The 24,114-nt window shown below is 33.0% G+C and overlaps 1 protein-coding gene across 2 annotated transcripts in view; it reads right to left on the bottom strand.

Moving 5' to 3' along the window:
• LOC115209156 (voltage-dependent calcium channel subunit alpha-2/delta-3-like) overlaps positions 1 to 24,114 on the bottom strand; it is a 720,530-nt gene that overhangs the window by 314,674 nt on the left and 381,742 nt on the right. For both annotated transcript variants that reach the window (XM_036500824.1, XM_036500825.1), the window contains exon 3: positions 3,086 to 3,193. In XM_036500824.1, the coding sequence (XP_036356717.1) occupies positions 3,086 to 3,193 (108 nt within the window). The remainder of the gene's footprint in view (positions 1 to 3,085; positions 3,194 to 24,114) is intronic.

The following is a 24,114-nucleotide window of genomic DNA, read 5'->3' as shown; positions in this document are numbered from 1 at the left end:
TGATGTAATTGGCTTACCCTGCAACTGAAATTGCTAGCTTTGTGCCCAAATTTTAAATCATCATCATCATCATTATTAATGAAATAGATCAAACATTATTTGATGTTGATGATGCTTTGTCATCTAATGAAGTTTCCAGTAAGCTATTCAATTTTGTCTTGACTATTAGTGACATTATTATTTAACAGATTCTGGGTTGTTAATTGTTATCCCCCTTTATTTAACTCTTTCTGTCTCTCTAAAAGCAAAGTTGTATTGATATAGGTTAACTCATAATTTAATGCTGATTTTGCCATTAATATTATCTTGTGTTAATTCTCTCCAGCACATTTTTTTTTTGACACACCCATTAATTAGCCTGTGCATTACCAATGACTTCACTGGTAACAACCTTCAGAGACAAGCTTTCCTAATCACCATTTCATTCATTGTTACAAAAAAAAATAATAATAAATGTTACAACAAACAAAATTCCCATATAATTTTAATTAATCTTTCATCAGATGAACTTATAAAGAGAACATTTCTCATCTCTCAAGACAGTTTACTAATTTCAGCTGTCATTACAAAAAAAGAATAGCCATTTATAAGATAGAAGATGTAGCAGAGTAAAAGAAATCTATGGACATATTGATCAATTTAAAACTATAAAAATATTTTATCTCAATGCAACAAATACATCAGCTGCACATAATACATATGCATGAGTGTCATGTGATTAGCTGTCTTCATCAATATTATATTAGGTTATCTGAATTCTCAGTAAATGAAACAGACTATCAGTGTAGTTGTAAACTTCAGGTGATATAAGTTTTAGGAGTTACAGAAATTGGAAAACCAATGGAATACTAATATTAATTGGTAAAATTCTGTAAGTTATTCATTCTGTCAAAATTGTCAAAATCTTTAGATGATCTAGTGTTTAAATATATTCTGCTGTAAATTTATCATTTCTCAATTTTTCTTGTTTATAATATATATTCAATAGTTACAGACATATGTAGTCAAGAGAGATGACTCATTGAACTAAACATATTCCTTCAGAAACAAACACACCCAGTAAATTTGGTAAATTATACCATAACCACCATAACCAATACAAAAGAGATCCCAATCTCTACTTTATGGAGAAATACTCGTAATGAAGACGAAAAAAAAACATAAATGTAAATATTCCATTTGTGATCATCCATAATCCTAGAAACTAACATCAAACATTAAGCCAAACAGTAACCTCCAATTCTACTCTAATCATCAAATCTTAGTTTACTAATTAAAGAATCACAAATGATCAAAAGCTGAAAACAACCACCAACAAAGATGAAATTAAAATCAGAAGAACTAATGAAGGTAACAAAGAGAGACCTTCATTGTGGGATGTGACAAATAATTGTACAAAGCTAATCATAAATATTCAAAAATGGGAAGGAACTGAAAGTTAATGCAATTATGAACTATAGCACAAAAATCCTCACTTACTCCATCACATGCCCACAATGCAATGAGGATTATATTGGTCAAACAGGGTACATAAGAAACAAATCAAACATCCCTCTCTTAGAAATGTTACTCACACACACTCTCACACATATATATGGGAACAAAACATCAATCATAAATAATTCATCTATTTTGCATTGAATGAATGAAGATTAACTTCCTTCAAATTTATCAAACTGCATGAACAGGTTGTTATAATTTTACTATTCAGCTGGGATAAAATGATAGCATTCGTTTCAAACTATTCCTCATGTCTCTTCTAAGCAATTAAAAATGAAAACAGAGAGAGCGAGAGAGAGGCGGACAGAGGGAGATAGACTCCCTTTATATAACAGCCAGCTTCATTTGATCTAAAATATTCATGATGAAGAAATGTATATTCTTATATCTGTGAGACTAACAGAAAATATTTCTCTTACAGGAAACTAATTCCATTGAAACACCTTGATAATAATGCTTTACCAGTTTTGAAGATCAGCCATAGATGAGAATATAATGTGCAATTTCATAATCAGTAGATGGACATTCTCTACAGATGAAGAGAAATTTTAAAATAGAGAGGGTGCTCTTCAACAACAGGTTAACTTTCTAATACAAACTGTTAACTGATTGTTTTGGCAATGTAAATACAGTTAAGTACATGAAACTGATTTGCTCAGAGACTAAATGTAATACCCTCATCAAAGAATTGTAAACTGATAACCACGCATTAAAAGTATTCATGATACAAATACAGGTTTAATTTTGTATTCCTTTTAGTTTATTTATTGCACCTCTTTTCTTTCCATGTAAAGATAACAAACAAAACATCCTGAAATGATGGCTAACCATGCATAAAAGTTGAAGCTATTAACTGCTTTAACTTTAATAATTTACTGTTCCAGCAAGTCTGAAAACTGTTATGGTAGTTGTGGAAAACCTAGAAATTATTTTTATCACATTTAATAATTTTTGATTAAATTTCTTTCTCACTTTTTATTTAATATATCTATTATGTAACCTAACAAAGGTTTTACATAATAAATTTATTGCTGCTGTCAGAAACAAAGATGCTGAGAAACTTTGCGTGAACTAAAATTCTGTTTAGACAAGCATGATTGTAAACCAAATATATATATTTTTTCAAATTTCATTTAAGAAAATAACATTTGGCTTAACACATTCTTATAAGAAAGTGTGAGAGAGAGAGAGAGAAAGAGAGAGAGAGAGAGAGAGAGAGAGAGGGAGAGAGAGGGAGAGAGAGAGAAAGAAAGAGACAGGCAGCCAGACAGACAAACAAATAGACAAAAATGGAAAGAAAATGGAATCCATATAAACAATTCCAGATAAAGAGGCAATTTTCTATTTCTACACATTCATTCAAAATTTTTTTGAGAAAAAAGAAATACACAAATACAATGTACATTTTCAAATAACCTTTGAAACCATGTTGAAAGAAAAGGCATAAGAAAATTTTCTCACAATATTTAAACAACAAAACTTGGATGCATATAAAATATTTCTAAATAACATATCTGCAAAAGTAAGAGAATGATAAAAAGAAAGTGTAGAAACAAACGAGGTTTGATTTTAGCAAATTCCTTACCTTTACAGCCTTTACTTTCTTCTCTAGCAACTGACTCACTTTTTTTGCAGTTTCAGCAACTATTGTTGAATGTTTCTTCTCCTCTGTTTTTAGTCTTGTTTGATATTTCTGAAATGTAGAAAAAATATCATTGAATCTTCAAGTATTTCTCATTGAAATAAATACAGTCATATATCTGTTATTTTATCAACATGAAAGTACACATTTAATGAAAGGATAGTGGTTCACAGGAAAGTTACTTCCTAGAAACTTCCTGAGCTCAGATTTTGCAAACTGAACTGTCAAATACTTTTAAGTAGCAAAATTGAATTGTTTAAATTTAGAAATAATTTTCCAAGATTACGATCAGTCTTTAAAAGTAATCATGATTGATTCTTAAGATCACCCCTAGTTCTGCAATACAAATTCACTGTTTTAAAGGGATCTAAATTAAAACCATATGCCAAAATTTTGTGTTAATTTATATTTCAAACACCAGCTCAATGATAAAGTTATTATACTTAAATTCTTCATTATTCTCAAAATTAAATGAAACAACAGCAATGTACTCGAAACAAAAATATAGCAACAAAAGTGTTAATATAAGCACTTCTGTATGTTTGTCCATGGATAAAACAAGCTTATTTACAGAAGTGTAAAATATATTACTGATGCTCCATAATATATTTCTTTATTGCCCACATGGGGCTAAACATAGAGGGGACAAACAAGGACAGACAAAAGGATTAAGTCGATTACATAGACCCCAGTGTGTAACTGATACTTTATTTATCGACCCCGAAAGGATGAAAGGCAAAGTCGACCTCGTCGGAATTTGAACTCACAATGTAACACTGAATAGGGTTGGGTACTTTTATTGATTTCAGCTAGGAGTCAGAGCAATATCATTAATGAGATCTCTGGCCTTCTCACCAGACTTGGTTCTGGTGAAGCAGAGTTGGACAAAGATGCCCATATTTGCATTTTCTGTTGAGATGTTAGTTTATTTCATATTTCAGATACAGTATCAGGTCCTTAACTCTATAGCTTTCAATACCACAGTTAAGGTGCTAGGTTCTCCAGCCAGAATCTCCCACATACACCCACCACCATATATATATATATATATATATATATATATATATACAGGAGATATATTTAAGAGTTTACAAAGAATTTGAGAGGAACCAACCTGTTTTCCTAGCATTTTTTATTTTGTGTGTAGCTAAGGATTGTTTGCTATTTTAAGGGACAGTGTGGGAGGTTGGTTGGGGTGGGGGGAAGGAAGAGCAATGTGGAATTAAAAGGATTTTTTTGTTTCTGGGCTAGTCTAACATGGTTCAGTGGTTTTGGGGACTGGTCTTAAAGGACTGGTCTTAGACCTCTAAGACCAGTCCCCAAAACCACCGGAAACAGAGATTAAAGTTAACATTTTAAGCTCCTTTACATTACACATTCTAGACTTAACTATAACCAAACAAGTTTCGTTAATTTTTATTCCTCAACATCAAAGCCAAGTCCATGTCATTTACATTGGACATATTTATGTAAAGGTTAAGAAGTTTTCATTATTTAAAGTGATTAGAATTTATTGAAAAGAAGAATTAAGTATTGTATGATGTTTAACGTTCTACTCAGTGATTTGCATGTGTTTTTGAAGAGTTCAGTGCTTGGATTCTCCTCTTAAATCTATTATGAGGAAAAGTCTTGTGCCTATTATTTAGTGACATAAACTTTAGCAAATAGAGTTGAAGAATTTTCTCAGTAATGCAGTAAACTATCAATGATTGATAGTTTGATTTAGGACTTTATTCTCTTATCAAAGCTGCCTAAAAACATGTGAAAGAACTGAATAAAGTTAAGCAAAATAAAGCAAAGTTAGTAAGAAATATATGATGTACATCATTTGAAGATATGAAACCAAAGAGGAACAATTGATTAGGAGAAAATTATAAAAGAAATCGAAATGCAACTTAGATTGGTTGATGGATTCAGCAGAGATACAAAGGGAATTTAATGCTTTTTATCAAATCAAGGAAAAGATAAATGAATACAATTTGCTGAAATAAATGGAAAAAGGGGGAAATGATGGATAGATGGCTAAATCAAATGATATTGTGTGAATATTTGAATAAAAAATGCCAAACATAAAGAATAACATAGCTAAATCAATTGATATTATGTGAATATTAAAAAAAAACAACATAAAACCCAAAGGTATAATAGGGATATCTCAAATAATATTGTATGAATATTTGAAATATGAAGAACAAAAAGAAGACCAAACTAGAGAATGTTATGTGAGTTAATAAGATTACTGAATAACTTCACAAACGGTCAATTTTAGATTTCTATTCTTTCTATAAAATGTTTACAACAAATCTAAAAGCTTTAATGTGAGAGGCGATCATATATATACTATTGGGTCAGTAGTTTATTTGGACAATCATCATCATGTAATTATCTTTTGTAAAATCAAGTATCAGAAAAAGATCAAAGTTTCTTTCTGAGCCACAGGGTCATAAGGCTAGTGGTATGTACATTCACACACATTCCTGGATGGGTTAGGGTTAGGGTGAGTAAACTGGAGCAACTTGAAATGAAGTGTTTTACTCTTTTACTTGTTTCAGTCATTTGACTGCGGCCATGCTGGAGCACCGCCTTTTAGTCAAGCAAATCGACCCCGGGACTTATTCTTTGTAAGCCCAGTACTTATTCTATCGGTCTCTTTTGCCGAACCGCTAAGTGACGGGGACATAAACACACCAGCATCGGTTGTCAAGCAATGCTAGGGGGACAAACACATACACACAAACACACACATATACATATATATATATATATACGACAGGCTTCTTTCAGTTTCCGTCAACCAAATCCACTCACAAGGCATTGGTCGGCGCGGGGCTATAGCAGAAGACACTTGCCCAAGATGCCACGCAGTGGGACTGAACCCGGAACCATGTGGTTGGTTAGCAAGCTACTTACCACACAGCCACTCCTGCGCCTATAGTTTTGCTCAAGAACACAATGCCTCACCTGGTCCAGGAACTGAAACCACAATCTAACTTGTAAAAACTTAACCTTCATGCCACACACCTCCACAAAATAATATATCTTTTATTTTTATCTGTTATCATTTACTGGTTTGAGCCAGAGGCTGAGGCCATGCTGGAGTACAGCTCTTCTTTGTGCCTCATGTGGCAATGTAGGTTCATCTGATATCTCAAACGAAAATTTGTCCAGATGCTCCTTGAAGACCTCCACATCTGCTACTTGTAAAATCTTTGGGGGTTGTTTAACAGAATGTTAAATAGTAGCAGACACTCGAAACCTAAGGTGTTACAGTACTGTGTCCTTACTCTAGTTGAAGAAAGTGAGTTCTTTGGTAGTATACAGTTCAGCCTAGTTAAGTGGGTGGTATAGCTCTCAATTCTAAAGTTGGGAGCTAGACCTTCCATATATATACGTTTTCCATATATATATATATGGTGCAGGAGTGGCTGTGTGGTAAGTAGCTTGTTAACCAACCACATGGTTCTGGATTCAGTCCCACTGCATGGCATCTTGGGCAAGTGTCTTCTGCTATAGCCCCGGGCCGACCAATGCCTTGTGAGTGGATTTGGTAGACGGAAACTGAAAGAAGCCTGTCGTATATATGTATATATACATATATGTATGTGTGTGTGTTCGTGTGTCTGTGTTTGTCCCCCTAGCATTGCTTGACAACCGATGCTGGTGTGTTTACGTCCCCGTCACTTAGCGGTTCGGCAAAAGAGACCGATAGAATAAGTACTGGGCTTACAAAGACTAAGTCCCGGGGTCGATTTGCTCGACTAAAGGCGGTGCTCCAGCATGGCCGCAGTCAAATGACTGAAACAAGTAAAAGAGTAAAAGAGTATATATAAATTAGAGAAAAACCACTATTATGCAATTCTAACAATGATAGACATAAACCAAATCATACAGAAAAAATAAAATATATCATAAAACATATAATTATATCATAAAAAGTATAAAAATGAATAAACAATATATAAGTAATAAGTAATATATTGTTTATTCATTTTTGTACTTTTTCTGATCTAGCTATATGTTTTATAATATATCTTATTTTTTCTTTATGATTTGGTTTATGTATATCATTGTTAGAATTGCATAATAGTGGTTTTTCTCTAATTTATATATATTATATATTTATATTGTGAAATTTGATTTAATACTAAATTGAATTTTTTCCTGTGAGTTTGGAGTTATACTCTCTAATATTATATACTAGCAGTATCGCCCGGCGTTGCTCGGGTTTGTAAGGGAAATAACTATAAAGCATTTTTAGAGAGTTATAGCCAAAAAATAGCAAAAAAATGCATTAAAAATGGAAAAAAAATGATGGTAAATTCTTTTTTAAATCGTTGACTTATCGTAGACATTTTTAGAAAGTTACTTCCCTTATATAATAGCGAAAAAATGCATTAAAATGGAAAAAAAGATGGTAAATTATTTTTTAAATCGTAGACTCATCGTAGACGCGCGCTAATACCCAGAGGGGCTCGATATGAATCACGACTATAAGATACCCGGTTTTGGTTAAACTGCACCGCAAAATGTGGGAGTAGTTAGGAATCTAAATCGTAGGAGACAGACACACAATCTTACTTTTATATATAAAGATATATATATATATATCTCACTACATATTTCTCATGATTTCTCTCTGGGGAGTAACAGTTCAGTTCTTTAGCCTCTCCCAGTAGCTCATCTGTTTCACTGTGTCAATCTTCTTTGTGTAGTGGTACTGGATTGCTTCAAGTTCTGCTACCAGTTTGGTGTTCTACAGAGATTGCAGTTGAGAGCAGTAACCCAGATAACTAAAAATGTAAGTTTTCCATAGGAGTAGCATGGTAGCCTTCTTCCTGCTTCTGAATGATCTCAGAATCTACTCAGCTACTCACCTGCACAGTGTTGCCATCTTGGTAATATGCACATGGATTGTAGCATCATTACTCATGTAAATTCCCAGTTCAGGCACTGACTCTGGGATTGTATCCCCATCCCCTTGATCCTGTGTATTCTGATTGTATACACACACATACATACACACACATGTACTGCTCTACATACATACAAACATGCATACATCACACATATATATATATAGAACTAGCAAACATGCAACTATATGGAAATGAATGTTACACAAAATAATTCTAGGCATAGTATTTTTCATTGAATAAATATTTTCCTCTCTTCAAATAACTGTCAAAATTTCTTTTGTTGACATTTATATTCCAAGAAATATATGTATTTACATTCATTTATTTTTTTCTGTTCTTGTCCATTTCCTGTAGTTTAAATCAGAAAAGTTTCCAATATTCTGAAAGTTTTCTTTACAAAATGCAGTTTATCTAAAATGGGAGTCACATGCTTGAAATCAAATTATTAAACATACAAGAAGGCAACAAGTACACATGCATACACACATGTATACACATATACACACATGCATATATATATATATATATATATTATAATAACAATAATAATAATAACAAGAACAAGAACAACAACATCAACAACAAGAGCACTCAGAGAGTGCAAACCTCTGCCAAAGCAACATCAATGTCCTTTCAACGATTAACTGGAGATGATTTTTAAAATGAGAATATCTCATAATACTTCATGTAAAATAAATATAACAAATAATCCAGAATCCTTGTTTGGAACTGGATCGATCCTAAAATCTAATCAGTTTGTGCCAGTCATGAGGTCAAACATCCCTGAAGGTTTCAGCCATATCCATCCAGTAGTTCTTGAGATATCTTGTCCACAGACAAACAAACAAACAAACAAACAAACAAACATGACTAAAAACAATACCTCCACCTTTGCTAAGGTGGAGGTAATAATAATAATAATATAATAATAATAATAATAATAATAATAATAATAAAAGTAGTAGTAATAATAATAATAATAATAATAATAATAATTATTATTATTATTATTATTATTATTATTATTTCGAAGTAGCATCCATTAATTCCTTAATATATATATATATATATATATATAATATATATATATATATATATATATATGCACACACACACATATATATAATCTGTATAATACCCATGCCAGCATGAAAGGTGGATGTTGAACGATGATGACACCAGGCTTACTGACATACTAATGTAGGTATCTAATATACAATCAAATTACAGCATTAGCCAACTTACATATTTTATTATGACTGTTTTATAATAATCTTGATGATGTCATTACTTTAACATTCTTCTCTTGTTAATAAAATACTTTTTGGTGCATTTGAGGTCAAGACAAATGGAAAGAAGTATATCTACACATAGATAAAGGAAACAAATCATAAACCAATAAAGTGAAAAAGTAATATAATTCATTAATATCTACTTAAATTCTTGTAATCTTTCCTCTGTAGATGCCGTTGGGATATATAAAATGCATTCAAAATTTATTGATATTCATGCATGCTTCAAGAAATACCACTCTAAGTTCTTAATGTCATTGCATGAGTGCTTGTATTTGTATGTGTGTGTATCTGTGCGTGTAGTATTATCATACTTTTAACATTCACCTGTTCATGCTTGCATAGGTCAGATAGAATTGTGTGTAAATATACACACATATATGTGTATGTATGTGAGTACACACGCACATACATACATACATACATATATATATATATATATATATATATATATGCATATATACTAGTCGTAAGACACCCGCTGTTTTTGTCCTGTTTTTACCATTATTGTTTTTTGTATTTTATATTCGTGTGGCATCGTCCGTTTTTCTGTCCCTGTTTCGTATACATTCGATCCTTTTTCCAAGAAATCTAATGCTCGTAGATTAGTTTTTCCTTGGGGCTGGCTGGATCGGAGCAATCTCAAGATTAATCAGCCAAAATTGCTGGTTCTTGACTGAAGATTGAAGGCTTCGAATGTCCCGTCCGTGTTTTTTGTATCGTCTTCTAAATGTTTTACGTTCTTGTCTCAGTTTGTATTTTTCTACATAAAATGATATATATATATATATATATATATATATATATATACATACATATAGATATCTATATATCACAGCTGCATCCTCATTACACAAGAAAAGCCATTGCCAAGAAGACTTACTGAAATGATTCATGACTGTTGCCATACATAAGGCCCTGCTCGATCTGTAGAAAAGACATAGGCAGGAACTCCATAAGATGGACCCAATGTAAACTATGGACACATAAGAGGTGCAGTAATATCAAAGGAACAAAGGAAGGCTAACTGGGAAGATAGTTTTTGTCTATGGCAAATGCACAAGGGCAATAAACATTGAAAATGTGCAGAAAACAGCTTCCGTCACATGCCAGGGGAAAAATTAGAAGTAGGTGATAGCTTCTGTTACCTAGGTGACCAAGTCAGTAGCAGGGGTGGATACTCTGAGAGCATAGCTGCTAGAATAAGAATAGCCTAGGAAAAGTTCAGAGAGCTCCCACTTCTACTGGTGACAAAGGCCCTCTCGCTCAGAGTGAAAGGTAGACTGTATGATGCATGTGTGCGAACAGCCATGCTATCCAGCAGTGAAACATGGGCTGTGACTGCTGAGGACATGTGTAAGCTTGCAAGAAATGAAGCTAGTATACTTCACTGGATGTGTAATGTCAGTGTGCATATACAACAGAGTGTAAGCGCCCTGAGAGAAAAGTTAGACATAAAAAGCATCAGATGTGGTGTGCAAGCCTAGTACTTATTCTATCAGTCTCTTTTGCCGAACTGCTAAATTACAGGGACATAAACACACCAGCATCGGTTGTCAAGCGATGTTGGGGAAATAGACACAGCCACACAAACACACACACACATATGTATACATATACATAAATACAACAGGCTTCTTTCAGTTTCCATCTACTAAATCCACTCACAAGGCTTTGGTCAGCCCGAGGCTATAGTAGAAGACTCTTGCCCAAGGTGCCATGCAGTGGGACTGAACCAGGAACCATGTGGTCGGTAACTAAGCTACTTGCCACACAACTGCTCCTATATATATATATTGCGTACATTTATGTGCGTATATATCTTTGACAACGAGATGTGTTGCTAAAGTAGGATTGTAGTGGAAATTCTTCCAGCAGATGACAAATGCCAAAAATCCTATTCTGATTTGTCTCTCTTAGGAAGATGGTAGTATTGTCCAAATCCCGAAGGTGATCTGGTATCTCATGTCATGTTTAGATTCACAGAAACAGTGAATGCTGCTTTTTAGTTACTACTACATTCCAGCTTAAATCGTTTAATCACTTTCTTGTCTGATTCAGGCGCAATGTGAATGATTCTGGTTTTGTAGAGAATAGATGGCTCCTTTGGTTCCTTCAACGTCAGGTGGTGAAACACAAAGCCCAGTGATATTCCTTATTCACTTTCAAAGCAAATTCATGATTAAGGAAAACTTTGCAACACACACACACACACACACACACACTGAAGTGAGTTGGTTAGAAAAGGAGTAAGTGGAAAGGTTAGAATAGAAGGGGGAGGGGAAGAAAAAGAAAAGGGGAAATAATGAAGGCATTGGTTATATATCTTTATTGAGGAAATAAAGGGTTAGGAGCTCTTCAGTCTTATGATCACTTTTTCATTATAAAAGTACTGATGACAGTTCTCCTATGATAAATGTGTGTGTGTGTGTGTGTGTGTGCATATGTTTATGCAAGCTTCATCATCATTTAATGTCTACCTTCGATGCTAGCATAGGAGTTTGATGGTTTGACAGGATGTGGAAAGTTGGAGGTGTGTGAAATGAAAGTCTACTTTAGCGTGGTTGCCATGGCTGGATATCCTTTCTAACTGAACACAAAACTATATGGTTACATAGCAATACCTACCTCTCTGATTACATTTATAATTTCAATTGATTAAAAATTATGTTCAGTTCACTTTATATATGGTAGCTTGCTGTTCATCATCATCATCATTTAACGTCCGCTTTCCATGCTAGCATGGGTTGGACAATTTGACTGAGGACTGGTGGACCAAATGGCTGCACCAGACTACAATCTGATCTGGCAGCAGAGTTTCTACAGCTGGATGCCCTTCTTAATGCCAACCACTCCAAGAGTGTAGTGGGCGCTTTTGCATGCCACTGGCATGAAGGCCAGTCTATATATATATATATACACCTCTGTGTGCATATATGCATGTTTACACACACACACGAAATTTGTTTGCCTACAACTCTACAACTGTTCTGGCTGGCATGTCCACATTAACCTACCTGACATTGCCTCTGAATCTATGATAAAAATTTCTTGTTTTAAAGTGATCTAGATCTAAAATCCTTCATCAAAATTTCATGTTAATTTATATTCAAAACACCAGCTTAATATGACAGTTATTTTATGGAATACTTAATTATCTTCAGAATTAATTAAAACAAGGGTAGTGTGTTTCTGTTGAAATACAACAGAAATATAATAATGAAAGGGTTAAAGAAATGAAGCTGAGGGTAAAAAAATTTCAAACATCCTAGAAAACTCAGTAGTGAACAAAAACAAAAAAGGATTAAATACGAAAAGGAAGTAAAGATATTGAAAAATGATTGATGTTAAGCTGATGGATCAAGTTATTATGCAAGCGATATGATTGAATTTTTGCTGGGAGTTTATGAAATGTCATTCCAGTCCAGTGAAGATTTATCACCTAATTATTTATTGTATTATGACTGGAACTAAACTCTGGCTTTCAAATGCTCTACTGGACTTTTGGAAACAATTCTTTAACCCTCTTGATACTGTCCTACCTAAAATGCCCTTGGTTCCATGATACAAACTTTCTGATTTAAACTGATCTAAATTAAAACCTTGCATTAAAATTTTATGTTAAAATTTGTTTCAAACACCAGCTTAATAGTGAGAAAATTATTTTACTAAATTCTTCATTACTTTCAACATTAATTGAAACCCAAGCTGTGTATTTCAGTAGACACACAGTAACAAAAATGTTAAATTGTGCAAATGCAAATTCACAAACATATGCACATAAAGTAATATATTACTACTTAGATAATGCACCTTTACATGTCTAGTTTAAATGCACATAAAAAGCACCCCTGCTTTCTGTTAAGTGGTTGGCATTAGGAAGTATATCCAGCTGTAGAAACAATACCAAAGCAGACATAGGACCTCGTGAGGCCCTTTGGCTTGTTTGTTCTTGTTAAATCCATGCTAGCATGGAAAAAGGGATGTTAAATGATGATGATGATAATGACGACAATGATATATGTATGTATGTATGTATGTATGTATGTATGTATGTATGTATGTATGTATGTATGTATGTATGTATGTATGTATGTATACTCAGTTGCTCAATAACAGTTCACAATGCAAGAGCTTTCAATGACTACATAAAATTTATTGTATTTTTGCTAATTATTTCAGGTACCTAGGTATATGCAAGCAGATGCTGGTACCCTCTTAGCACCAGTAGAACATCCAAGATGTGACAACTGGAGGAAGAGAGAGGGCTACACCAATACTTGGTTGGGAATCATTTCAGCCAAGTAAACTAGAGTGAAATGAAATGTAGTGCTATGCTAAGCGACCCAACATGTCACCCAGCCTGGGAATGGAACCATTATCCTTATGATCGTGAGCTCAACAATCTAACAACTAAACAACTCACCTTGCACATTGTCTAGTTTACATTTGCACCAAATGTGTGTGTGTGTGTGTGTGAGTGTATGTGTGTTTGTACACACACACACACTCACTCTCTCTCACACACACATATGCATGCTTTGAAAAGGGAAACCTAACTTACTTAAACAATTTCATCTGCACTTTTTGCTGGTCACACACCTATGACACCATGCACATACTACTTATGAATATAGTTTTTACATAAATTATGGTCATCTTGAAACAGCTGTTAAGATAACACTTTATATATTCTTGCTTTATTGTATACTAGCAGTATCGCCCGGCGTTGCTTGGATTTGTAAGGGAAATAACTATATAAACATTTTTAGAGAGTTATAGCCAAAAAATAGCAAAAAAATGCATTAAAAATGGAAAAAAAATGATGGTAAATTTTTTTTTAAATCGTTGACTCATCGTAGACATTTTTAGAGAGTTACTTCCCTTATATAATAGCGGAAAAAATGCATTAAAATGGAAAAAATGACGGTAAATTTTTTTTTAAATCGTAGACGCGTGCTAATACCCAGAAGGGCTCGATATGAATCACGACTATAAGATACCCGGTTTTGGTTAAACTGCACCGCAAAATGTGGGAGTAGTTAGGAATCTAAATCGTAGGAGACAGACACACAACTTGACTTTTATATATAAAGATGTATTTTGTGCTCCATGTAAATACATGTCTCAAGCCTAACAGTGTTTAATCTTACTCACTCTATGCATATACATGTATATATGCACACACACATCTATGTATCTATGCTTACATATATATATCTATGTGTATATCTATATACACATAGATATACATATATTTACATATATACACACATATATACATATGCTCACATGCATATATATATATGACTAAATATGCATACCAGGAGTTGTTATTAATTCATTTAGTTTACATAACACTTTATTAATTTATTTTGCTCTTTTTATGAGGTCCTTAGGTAGATTCTGCTCAAAGGCACATTCCTGATGTATTTTGTGAAATATATATATATAGATATATATACAGATATATGCATATGTGTGTGTGTGTGTGTGCATGTGTGCATGAATGAATGTGTGTGTGTATATTGATCCTACCATAATGGAACAGTAAATCATATGCATATATATATATATCTATATATATATAAAGATGTATACATACATATATACACAGAAATGTTCATATATATTCATATAGAGAAATTTGCATATCCATATGCTTATAATGTAGTATTCATGATCATGAATAGATGAATATAGAGATCTATTTTCTTTCTCTCTTTCTTAATATATATGCATATGCATACACATAGATATTATATACATTATATATACATTATATACATGTATATATACATTATATGTATATATATATATATATATATATATATGCATTATATATATATATATATATACATATACACATATATATATATATACTTTATATATATATATACTTTATATATATATATACAGACACACACACACACACATATATATATATATATACACACACACAGTGTTGTAACAACCTTATATGAACACATACATAGATATTTATGCATATACACACAAATGCACACACACACATGCAGACACACACACATACACACACATATGTAAACACATGTGCACACACAAACACACATACACGAGCAACACATTTGCTTACGACTGATATTTTGTATTGGTATGTAAGACTACATACAAATCTGAAATTAAATATATATTTCATGTATGCTAAACATATTTTACTTCTTTGTAGCTTCTATGAACTGAGATTAATCTTACATTGATGAAAGTATTAATAACCTCTGAATAGAAGCACACACACACACACACACACACATATATATACACACATGTGTGTGTGTGTATTTGCTTTGAAAACTTTGTATATCTATATCAAATATGCATATATTGAGACGTATGATGGTTACATTCTATTGATAGTATATTTTTGTATTTCATGAAAGCATAGCAGGAGAACTGACACCAGTCCTTTTATATGGAAAAAGTGATCATGAGAATGAAGAGCTCCTAACCTTTTATTTCCCCAGTAAAGAAACATAACCAAGTATTTAGTATTTATATGAGTATAGAAATGTGGTGTGGTTATAGTAAAAGAAAAATGATGATGTTGAGGATTAAAACACCATTTTATGTGTTTTGTTTGTTTTTGGGGTTTTTTTTTGTTTTTTTCTGGTGAAGAGCAGATATTGCTGTGTGTTTAAGAAGTTTGCTTCCCATTCACATGGTTCTGAGTTCAGTCCTACTGCATGGCACCTTGAGCAACTCAATGGATTTCATCTGACACATGCATGCATGGGAAAGTGGCTGTTGAGATGATGATGATGATGATGATGATGATGGTGGTGGTGGTGGCTTCGGTGGTGATGAGGAGGAGGAAGAGGAGGAGGAAGAGGAGGAGGAAGAGGAGAAGGAAGAGGAGAGGAAGAGGAGGAGGAGGAAGAGGAGGAGGAAGAGGAGGAGGAAGAGGAGGAGGAAGAGGAGGAGGAGGAGGAGGATTTTCATATGCTATATGAGAAATTGAATAGAAAGTGTTTTTTCTCTTGTTCAAATTGCTGAATGAAGGGTAAGTGTTTCTGTTAATTTTAACAACTTTTATCTAAACTGGTATTTCTTGATGAAGTTTCAGCAAAGAGAATGTATTGCATCTCCCTAAACTATGAGAATAGTTGTGTTTTAATTTGCAGCTTTAGTATCAATATCATCTTTTAGTGTAGTGTAAATACTACAATGACATTTGACAGTAACTAGAAACCTTTAAAGTCAGTTGTAAACAAAATAAATATCATACACTTCTGGCTGATATAAAGGATAGTGAGAAGAATATACTTTGTTATGTCAGAAATGAATGATTGACAAGTGAATAGGTGGAAAATTACTGACAAGAGGGATTTCATAGATCTTTTTTATTTTATGTATGTAACTTAATCTAGTCTTTCTTTACTTCCCTGTAGCTGAATTCATAACTTTCTAACCAAGCTCAACATACACCTATCTCTTTTTTTTTTTCTATGACAACTAAACTATATCATCAGCACCTGCTCCCACTTCTGAATAAACTTTTTTCCCTATCATTTCTCCACCACACTGAAATCTTCTATAATTCCTTAGGCATCAGTTACAAGTGTTTCAAGTGACCACCAATTACATTGATATGATTAGTTTGAGAGGACTGGCAAAGGCTATGGGTATTATTTCAACCTCCTCTGACAGACTGAAAAAAGAAATACTAATTTATATTAAAATTAAATTCACAACTGACTGTGGCCCAATTAGTAATAAATAAAACAAACACTATCATATATATATAGCCAATTGTTCTAAATTGAGTATGCTTTTGGTTTGCCATTTAGTCAGGGAGGGTTAGAGTATTGTGTATGATCCTTTAATTTGGGGGAATTAAAAACTGGTGGAATGAAGGGAAGAAGTTGTCAATCAGGTGAGTTGACCAACAGAGAGAAGTCCATTAAAAGCTCCCAATGATTAGGCAGTGGTGCTAGATCAGTGGTTTTCAACTAGAGTCCATATGACACTTGGGAATCCACATAATATTTTATTGTTAAAGTTTATGTGCAAATCAAAGGGGTCCATAGTAAAAAAAAAAAGGTTGAGAACCACTGTATTAAACTCAGCAATGGATTAGCTTTACAACCCCAAAATCTGAACACAAAGAGCTAAAAAAGAAAATACTCTGAGTATTTTTTTTTAGGGATGGTATCATATCCATCCCTACAATGAACTGGGACTTTATTTCATCAACTCTGAAAAGATGAAAGGCAAAGTTGCTCTCAACGGGCTTTGAACTCAGAATGCAGCAAGTTGAAGAAATACTGCTCTAATGATTCTATGGCTGGTGCCACATAAAGAGTACTTACGCCAGTGCCATGTTAAAAAGCCCCTTTTTAAATGACATGCAAAAAGCACCTATGCTGCTGCCACATAAAAAGCACCTATGCCAATGGAACATAAGAGCACCGGTGCTGGTTCCATGTAATAAGCACCCAGTACACTCTGCAAAGTGGTTAGCATTAGGAAGGGCATTCAGCCATAGAAACCTTGCCGAAACTGACAATTTGAATCTGAGCAGCTCTGTGGCTAGCCAGCTCCTGTCAAACCAGCCAACCTATGTCAGCATAGGAAACAGATATTAATTGATGATGATGATTTCTAAGACTGAATTTGATGTTTGAATATCTATCTTTTGTTGTACTTAGGGCTTTTAACAATTGTCTTATTACCAGCATCAATAAGACATCTAACAGAACTGAAACTTAGTTAAATATACATGCAATTGGGTGGATCTTCAGCAACAGCATGCATACATCCTTATACAGTACATGTTTCATCACTAAAGGTGTTGGTGTGTGATTAAGAAGTTTGTTTCAGAACCATAACATCAGGGGATCAAACCTTCAGCAAATGTTCTATGCTATACCAGCAGGTCCAGTACATAGTAGGTAAAATTGATAACAAAACTGAAAAGGTTTGTCATATGTGTGTGTGTGTGTGTTTGTGTGTGTGTGATTGAATTTCTATTTACCTCTTGTCAATACAAGTAATGTTGTTTGCTTGCAGTCAACCGCAAGGTTTCTTGACATGTCTTGACATGTTGCATGATCTTTGTAAACAAAATGACTTGTTCATATAATCATGTTTCCATCTTACTATGTAAATAACTGTGGGCTGTTTGTTGCTCAGTTAGATTAAGGGAATATTACCTTGCTTTGAAACAGGTGAGGGTTGATGACAGGGTGAGCACCCAACTACAGAAAAATCTGCCTCAACAAATTCATTCTAATTCACAAAAGCATGGAGAGTGGATATTAAAACAGTGATGATGATGATGATGATGATGGTGGTGGTGGTGGTGGTGGTGGTGGTGGTGATGATGATGATGATGATGATGATGAAGATTGATATGCTTATAGAAATAATAAGATTTACAGACATAACAGTGTTTGATACATCTACTTTCATTCATTACTTCTGGAGGTGCCATCACTGAAAAACCAGAAAGGGTCTTACAAAGAACTGCAAGATAGCATTGTAAACAAAAGCAACATAGTTTTAATGCTTAGGCTCTGTTGCTTACTGGACAATAACTACCAGCCTCTTATGTTGTGTCAAAGATATGAGCAAGAACACTTTTCTTTATTCTCTGACAAATCTAATTAATTATAAATCATATTGTCATTTCAATTCTAAGAATTTAATCATAAATTATAAAGCTATAAATATCTGCCAACACGTGTGCAGTTGCATTATTGCAAATATTTGTGTAAATGCATTTATTAATCACAGATTAATGTCATTTAATATACACATAAACATACTTTGAATCATAAAAAAAGATTGATAATGCTTGCCTTCTATATGTAATATTATTCATATTGAAATAAAGCAAAGCCAACAGCCTGGTTGGCATATGTCCTCAGAAAATTAGTATTTATATCATGTATCAATAGAGATATAGAGTTTTTGAGACATTTGCAGTTTGCCTAATGTAGAAATCTTTCCATGTAGACAGTATTTGTTTTCCTATTAGGTTTTAAATGAAGTATTGATTTTTGTCTGAGTTGATTTCGTTTTGAGTTTAGTTGTTTCCTGTATTGCTTTGGTCTTGATATAATACTACTCTCCATTTTATGAATTGTAGTATGCTTCTAGCTCTCAGACATACTGTTGCACTGTCAAGTATAGGATAATGCTTTTTTTTTTCATTTTTATTTCTTTGGTTACTCAATAAATCTTTTCTTTTGTTATTATCAGTATAACGATCTAGTTTAATATGCCCCACAATCTTAAATATACATATAATTTAAAATCCACTTGTAATATACAAACTCGTAATTATGTTTATCTCTCTTTCTTCTCAATAGATCAAGCTAGAAATATTCAATTTATAATTGACACAGCTGAAACCAGAGACTATAGGAGAAATGATCTTAGTATTTTAAGCAGAGCTGAAATTCAGTAAGACAGATGTGACTAATCAGCCTGATTCTGACAGATTCATGAACCTTTATTTGTGTTTAAATAAGCAGACATAGTGTCCTCTAAATAAAAAAAAACTGATTTAAACAAAACACAGACATTACATAGCTTTCTTTTGTGTATATATGGCATTATGAAACTCAGTTGATAATTTTCTTTGTCATCTTGTTTCTATGCAAATAACTAAATATGTGTATGAATCAAAAATTGAAACCATTTAATATGCAGCAAGGAATATTATTTTTAAATGATAACTAGCGGACTAAAATAGATAAGTTTTCCTTGTTTATGAATTTTGTCAATGAAATAAATACAAGGAGCATTTTTATGCTGTTAACAACAACAATCTCTTTTATCTTGCTGCCTGAACCCATTTATATATAATATCAACAATAGCTATAAAAACAGGTAGACATACAAATTTAGATAAAATTGAAATACTAAAAAAATTTCAAATTTCACAAAGAATTACACAAAATAATCATATAAAGTTGCTGATTTAAGAAAAATAAAACGACTATATAAAACATTAAAATGATTCCATAAAAAGAAAGTTAAAATGATAACACTATATTAGTGAAAGAAACAAGAAACCCAAATAAGGCGACTCCCCTACCGATAGTGGATAGATCATAGAATACCTATTTCTTTATTACCCACAAGGGGCTAAACACAGAGAGGACAAACAAGGACAGACATAGGTATTAAGTCGATTACATCGACCCCAGTGCGTAACTGGTACTTTAATTTATCGACCCCGAAAGGATGAAAGGCAAAGTTGACCTCGGCGGAATTTGAACTCAGAACGTGACGTCAGACGAAATACCGCAAAGCATTTCGCCCGGTGTGCTAACGTTTCTGCCAGCTCGCCGCCTTTATTATAGATAGATCATAGAATACCACCTTCCACTCCCACTGAAACTAGTGACATCTAAAAGTTCTGGAGACATTATTTCGAAGCAGCTGAGCCAAGAGACCTACAATTAGTGGGACATGAACCTTCAAAAGTTCTTAGAACATCAAGATGGTCTTTACCAAAAGTTTGTTGCTTCACAGCACCTGAATATACCAAATTCTGACAAAAATTTAAGTTTTGATGTTTCATTAAATTTAAAACTTGTGCAGTTAAGAAGTTTGCCTCCAAACCAAGTGATTTTATGTTTGATCCCACTGCATGGCACCTTAGGCAAGTGTCTTCTACTGAAGCCTCAGGCCAACTGAAGCCCTGTGAGTGGAAATAATAGAGAAAAACTGAAGGTAGTCTGTTGTGCATGTGTATGTGTGTGTGTGTGTGTGTGTGTGTGTGTGTGTGTGTGTGTGTATTCCATACTGGATGCTGATGAACACAGTATAAAGAAATCACCAAATTACCTAATTCATATGTGAAACTGATTGGTAAGACTTAGTGAAATGGGTCAATAATACTGTGTACAATAAAGGTATATTTATGAGCGTGTGAAGGTACATGGCTCAGTGGTTAGAGTGTCAAGCTAATGATCATGAGGTTGTGAGTTCAATTCCTGCGTGGCTCAGTGGTTAGAGCATCGAGCTTACGATTGTGGGGTTGTGAGTTTGATTCTTGGACTGGGCTGCATGTTGTGTTCTTGAGCAAGACACTTTATTTCACATTGCTCCTGTTAACTCAGCTGTAGAAATGAGTTGTGACATTACTGGTGCCAAGCTGTATCAGCTTTTACCTTTTCCATCAGTGGTGTGGAGAGGAGAGGCTGGTATGCATGGGTGACTGCTGGCCTTCTACAAATAACTTTGCCCGAACTTGAGCCTTGGAGGGTAACTTTCTAGGGGGCAATCCTATGGTCATTCATGACTGAAGAGGGTCTCCTCTATGAGTATGTGGGTTTGTGTCCCCTTGTTTTGATATAACATGATAATTGTAAATGAGTGTCATCATTTTATAAGTAGTGTTATTTATGATTGACAATGGGAAAATATTTCTTTGCTTGGAAACAGATGAGGAATGACAACAGTAGGAGCATCTAGTCATAGAAAATCTGCCTCAACAATTTCCCTCTGATAAATGTAATCATGGAAAAATGGATATTAATGTGAGTAAATGCAGCAACCTTTTTCTCTTGCTTCCTAATATTCTTTGAATGGACAAATGAATAAAATATAGAAAACAGACAAGAAGCCTTTGATAGTTTTGTAAGATACACCAAAGGGAAACAGTATTTTAAATATGTATTCTAGCTTGCTTTTTCTTTGGATCTAACCTACTTTGGGATTTAGATTTTCATATCTTTGAAAATTTCACGCCAAGCAAGTACAGTTCCTTTAGTTTGTTTTTGGAAAAATTTATCTCAATAAATTTCAATATGCTCAATTTAGCAAAGATAAAAACATGTCTTAAATTGATTTGCTTAAATATTTTTAGAAAAATAGACAATGCTATAATCCTTATGTTGAAAATAGAAATAATTTGTGTAAGAAAAAAAATTTTAAATGAAATTTCACACGAAAGCAATTTGTTCTTTTAATTTTCAGATAATAAAAAGAATAATGTTCAGTGATTTTTTACAATAGCTTTAATTTGCATCCCGCCCCACCGATTTTTTGATTGGGTTTATTGTCATATTTATGGCTCGAATTAACGTTTTAAGATAAATAATATTAATTAGCATCATTAGAGAGAAAAGAGAAAAAAGAAAAACAAAGCTAATTTATTTCTGTATTGTTAAATACAAAAGATAAAAATCCTCTTATTTCATTCTGGGTATTTTCTTTTTTCAGTTAAAAGTTTACAAATATCTGAAAATAATTTTCTTATAAAAAAATATTTTCTCAAAAATTGCACATAATTTATCTTTAATTCAAGTAATTTTGCCTACAAACCTTATTTCCAAAATTTGTTTATAAAACTTGTAGGTGAATTACCTAAAGATATACAGCTAATAGAAGATGATAGGTATAACAGATGTGTCTTTGTTTACAACTGGAATTACACTCAAATAACATCACAAACTGTTATATGTTTAAAAACCTAACAGTACACTACAACAATTATTGTTAAAACAAAAGGTGCACAATTGTTTAAAAAAGCTTTACTGCATTTACTTGTGCTGTTTAGACATAGAGTGAAATAAAAATTGCTAATTTGTTGAATTTATAATTGAATGAAAAACATGTTGAAAACAGATTTTTAGATCACAAAATTTGTACAGATGGCATAGTATATTAAATATAGAGGGACATTTATTAAAGGTCAACTTCCTTATGTCCTATGTTAATATGACTAGTTGTCTGTGATTTTGAATGTAATACAAGATATAAACAATGACAAATCTGTTATATCTGTTATTTCTATTAAGTACATACTTATATCTATCTTTATATTTTATAAATAATACATGTAGGTAAATTTACCTGAATTAAGAGTAAATTATGCACAATCTTTAAGAAAATGCCTTTTTGTTTATAGGAAAATTATTTTCAGGTATCATTTGTATGCTTTTTCTTTTCTCTTTTCTCAGTCAATGTCAATTAATTTTATTGATGTATATTAGTATTATTTACCTCAAAATGTTAATCCGAGCAATAAATATGACAGAGTAAACACAGAAAAATTTCTTAAGCAAGTTAAATTGTTTTGGAGAACGTTGGTAAAAGCAATGCTATTGCTCTTTAGATCAGCAGACTCCAGTATGAGAATTATAAACAATTTCTGACAAATTTATCTGCCTTTGAGCTCATCCATTCATCTTTTATCTTGAATCAGGATTTATGGCATGAGATTGGTTCTCTTTTTCTGATCTACACTATGTCAACTTTGACATGTACTTGTGTTCAATTAAATTGTAAACTATATCATTTATCTATAAATGACTTCCATGCTGTTAAATTTGAACTATACACAGCTCTATGCAGCTAATACTAAATTTCACCCTTGCATAAACTTTTGTATGCAGGCATCACCCGTATGTAACCTGGGTATCTCATGCTAGACAAATATTAACTCAATGATCATCCAGAAATAGGTTCTAAAAAACAGTATGGATACACATATAAACTCCTCACAACTCATTACACAAGAGGTATCCATCGTATTTTCACAAGTGCATCCACAAAGCCTGGTCTCTTATTCAGAGCCAGAAGAGTTATTGCCTTCTTATGAAGCATAAGTGTGATCCACTTTGAAATATCTAGAACAGTGCAGCTACTGCAGAATCATATAAACAATTGAGCTGCTAATTTGTTGCTCTACCTACTATAATTTGAAGCTAAATTTTCTTCAAACTATATTGTGCCATCCACATTGCATGATGTAATCCTAGTATAT

This window comes from Octopus sinensis, linkage group LG3 (assembly GCF_006345805.1).
Source record: "Octopus sinensis linkage group LG3, ASM634580v1, whole genome shotgun sequence".
Lineage (NCBI taxonomy): Eukaryota > Metazoa > Mollusca > Cephalopoda > Octopoda > Octopodidae > Octopus > Octopus sinensis.
This window is presented reverse-complemented; position numbering and strand designations above follow the sequence as displayed.